Source organism: Rhinichthys klamathensis, unplaced genomic scaffold, assembly GCF_029890125.1.
Source record: "Rhinichthys klamathensis goyatoka isolate OS25496 unplaced genomic scaffold, OSU_Roscu_1.1 h1tg000011l_1, whole genome shotgun sequence".
NCBI classification, from domain to species: Eukaryota; Metazoa; Chordata; class Actinopteri; order Cypriniformes; family Leuciscidae; genus Rhinichthys; species Rhinichthys klamathensis.
In genome coordinates this window covers 3,691,855-3,694,418 of record NW_026606564.1, presented here as the reverse complement: position 1 = coordinate 3,694,418, position 2,564 = coordinate 3,691,855, and the positions used below count along the sequence as shown (strand labels likewise).

Sequence of the window (2,564 nt, the reverse complement as noted above, 5' to 3'; positions counted from 1 at the left end):
TGACCGGCTCTCAAGAGCTCTGCTGTCAGCACCGACCTCACCGACACTTTCAGCCTGATGATGAACAGCATATTGTACTGAAGAATGCAATATTATATGCTATTGATATGTCTGCGAGAGGAAATAATGGCTAGTAATGCACCAATGCTATTTAGGGCTCAGATAACTACCCTAATTGTATGTCTTGACTGATGTCAAGGAATTGCTTGACCTGTAAGACAGTGCCATCAATGATATTAATTTTTCAAGCAATTTCTATAAAGGGGTTTTCAAACTGGGGTCCCCCGGGGTGTGCTAGGAGGTCCATGGAAAAGATTAGAGAAAATCATAAATAAAAACATATTTAAATCAATCTTCAAATTGATTCAAATGAGTAAACAAATTGCACAGCAATACGAATATAAAATGAAATAATGTAACTTAATAGAAACTTATAGAGCCCCATAAAGGGACATGGTGATGGAAAAACAAAAATGAGATAGGAGTGACAAATATTGCAATGCTTTAGCATCTCATATCCCTTTAGGGGCTTTAAAGTACCTAAATATTTTCCAAATAATATTTACATATATCATTTTTGAATCATATTTTGGGATCTGTGGCATCTGAAAGATTGAAAACACCTGTTCTACAACATTGTGTGAATCATGCAAAACCTGCCAAAACAAGTCCTACTTATATTTCTCCCCAAAACCAAAAGAAGAAAATATAAACAAACATTTTCACGACATTAAGCATGAAAATCGAATTATCCTTACTGTAATGAAAGAAACGGTGAGGTACTTTAACATTCAGTAAAAATGTACTGTTTTACTGTAATGGAATTCAGAAACCCACAAAAATAAAACGTCTGGACACATTATGAACTCTGCCGCAAATGTGCTTAACTTTCACGAAAATAATGTCACAAAGTCAAGAAAAATGTCCTAAACAGGCTTTATTTTCTTTATGCAGATGCACTCTTTCTTTAAGTTTGGGGTAAAATACAACCCCGGACGTGTTTTTGTGAAATGTATCCATTCACATAGCATATTATTTTCAGCTCATACGAATGATGACAGATATCGACAGCACAAGTTTTGGGGTTTAATAGTAGCCACTCAGATACAGCTTTCGTCTCTGCGGACAATTAATATCGAAAAACATCACATCCTTCTATACATTAAATAATGCCTTGAATGTACACATGTGCGGCAGCAGGATTTAATTGATCTGATTTTTTTTTTTTTCCTTTTACATAGCATTTTTAAACAAGACAGCCATTGATGTGTTCAAATGCGCACCTTATTGTTTGCATCTCCATGCAACAAATAAAAATGAAGAAATCGATTTTCTTGCCAGCATAATGTGCCACATCATTCCTATTAGCGCGCATTCTGCTTTGTCTGCTTTACCTTGTCAAATCATTTTCCAACAAAGAAAAAACGTCCATGAATGCCGGAATAATCATACCCTTCTGGAATAAATAACATTTAGTGCAGGAACGCGTGTTCTTTAAGTACTAGTACATTCAAATACATATGGAACATCAGAGCTGAAGCATGCACCTTTTGAATCTACAGTACAGTGCAAAACGAATATGTTCTTTCCTGAGACTACGTAGCTTTTAGTATCCCTTCATACCCAAAACATGAAGCTTTCATCCACTAAGACAACGTATTCTTTCATTTTCTTAAGCGAGGCAGTGCCTCAAAAATATGTACAGATGCAGTGGACTTTTTCGCTGTACGCAAATCATGGTCTATTTGGTTCAGGCGAAGCAAATTCTGTCATGAATGCAGTTGCACACAGATATCGAATGCATTAATGGACTGTGAAAATTGGTTTCTAGTGTCAAAAGGAAGTGGATATGCACGATATATACACATGTGAAGCACACAGGAGGATGATTAATCCACCCGTCTGCTATAAAGAACAGTCATAAAGGGTGTAAAGAGTGTGTATGTTGAGGTGAAGCTGTCAGGTCCTTTGCTAGAATGCTTGAAAAACTAAAGTGAAGTGCAAAATAAGAAGTTTGTCGGTCCCCTTGCGGCCCAGCAGCATCTCGGCGCAACTACACCGAGCGCGTCTCCACTTCGATCTTCTCCTCTGCTTGAGAACTCTCCGACTCCTGATGGCTGACACTGGGCCGCACGGTCACCACCGGCCCTCCTCCGTGGATGGAATGGAGGAAGTTCCAGGTCTCTTCTGATATCTGACCTGAATCGGCACCTGTTAAACCATAAAAATGCCAAAAGGTGTTTGTTACTTGGCACAAGTAAAGTAAGCACACTCTTGTAGGGCTGCACGATTAATCACATTTTAATCGTGATCACAATTCCGGCTTCTCTTGATTAATTAAAGGGACAGTTCACCCAAAAATGAAAATTGTACCAATTACTCACCCTCGTGTTTCAAAAACCCTTTCTTTCATTCATCTTCGAAACACGTGCGAGAGATTTCTGTCCCTCCATTGAAAGTCTATTCATAGTCAATTATGCCTTATAAGTGAACATACACAGTTGGGAGAATCCTAGCAATATGCATGCTGGTAAACAACTAGTTAACAGTGAGAATTGGACCCT

The 2,564-nt window shown here is 38.2% G+C and overlaps 1 protein-coding gene across 2 annotated transcripts in view; it reads right to left on the bottom strand.

The window, feature by feature from the left end:
* Positions 1–1,066: 1,066 nt before the first annotated feature.
* The window catches only part of usp33 (ubiquitin specific peptidase 33), a 57,571-nt gene continuing 56,073 nt past the window's right edge, over positions 1,067–2,564 (bottom strand). For both annotated transcript variants that reach the window (XM_056264162.1, XM_056264169.1), the window contains exon 24: positions 1,067–2,211. In XM_056264162.1, the coding sequence (XP_056120137.1) occupies positions 2,054–2,211 (158 nt within the window). In that variant the 3' untranslated portion in view covers positions 1,067–2,053. The remainder of the gene's footprint in view (positions 2,212–2,564) is intronic.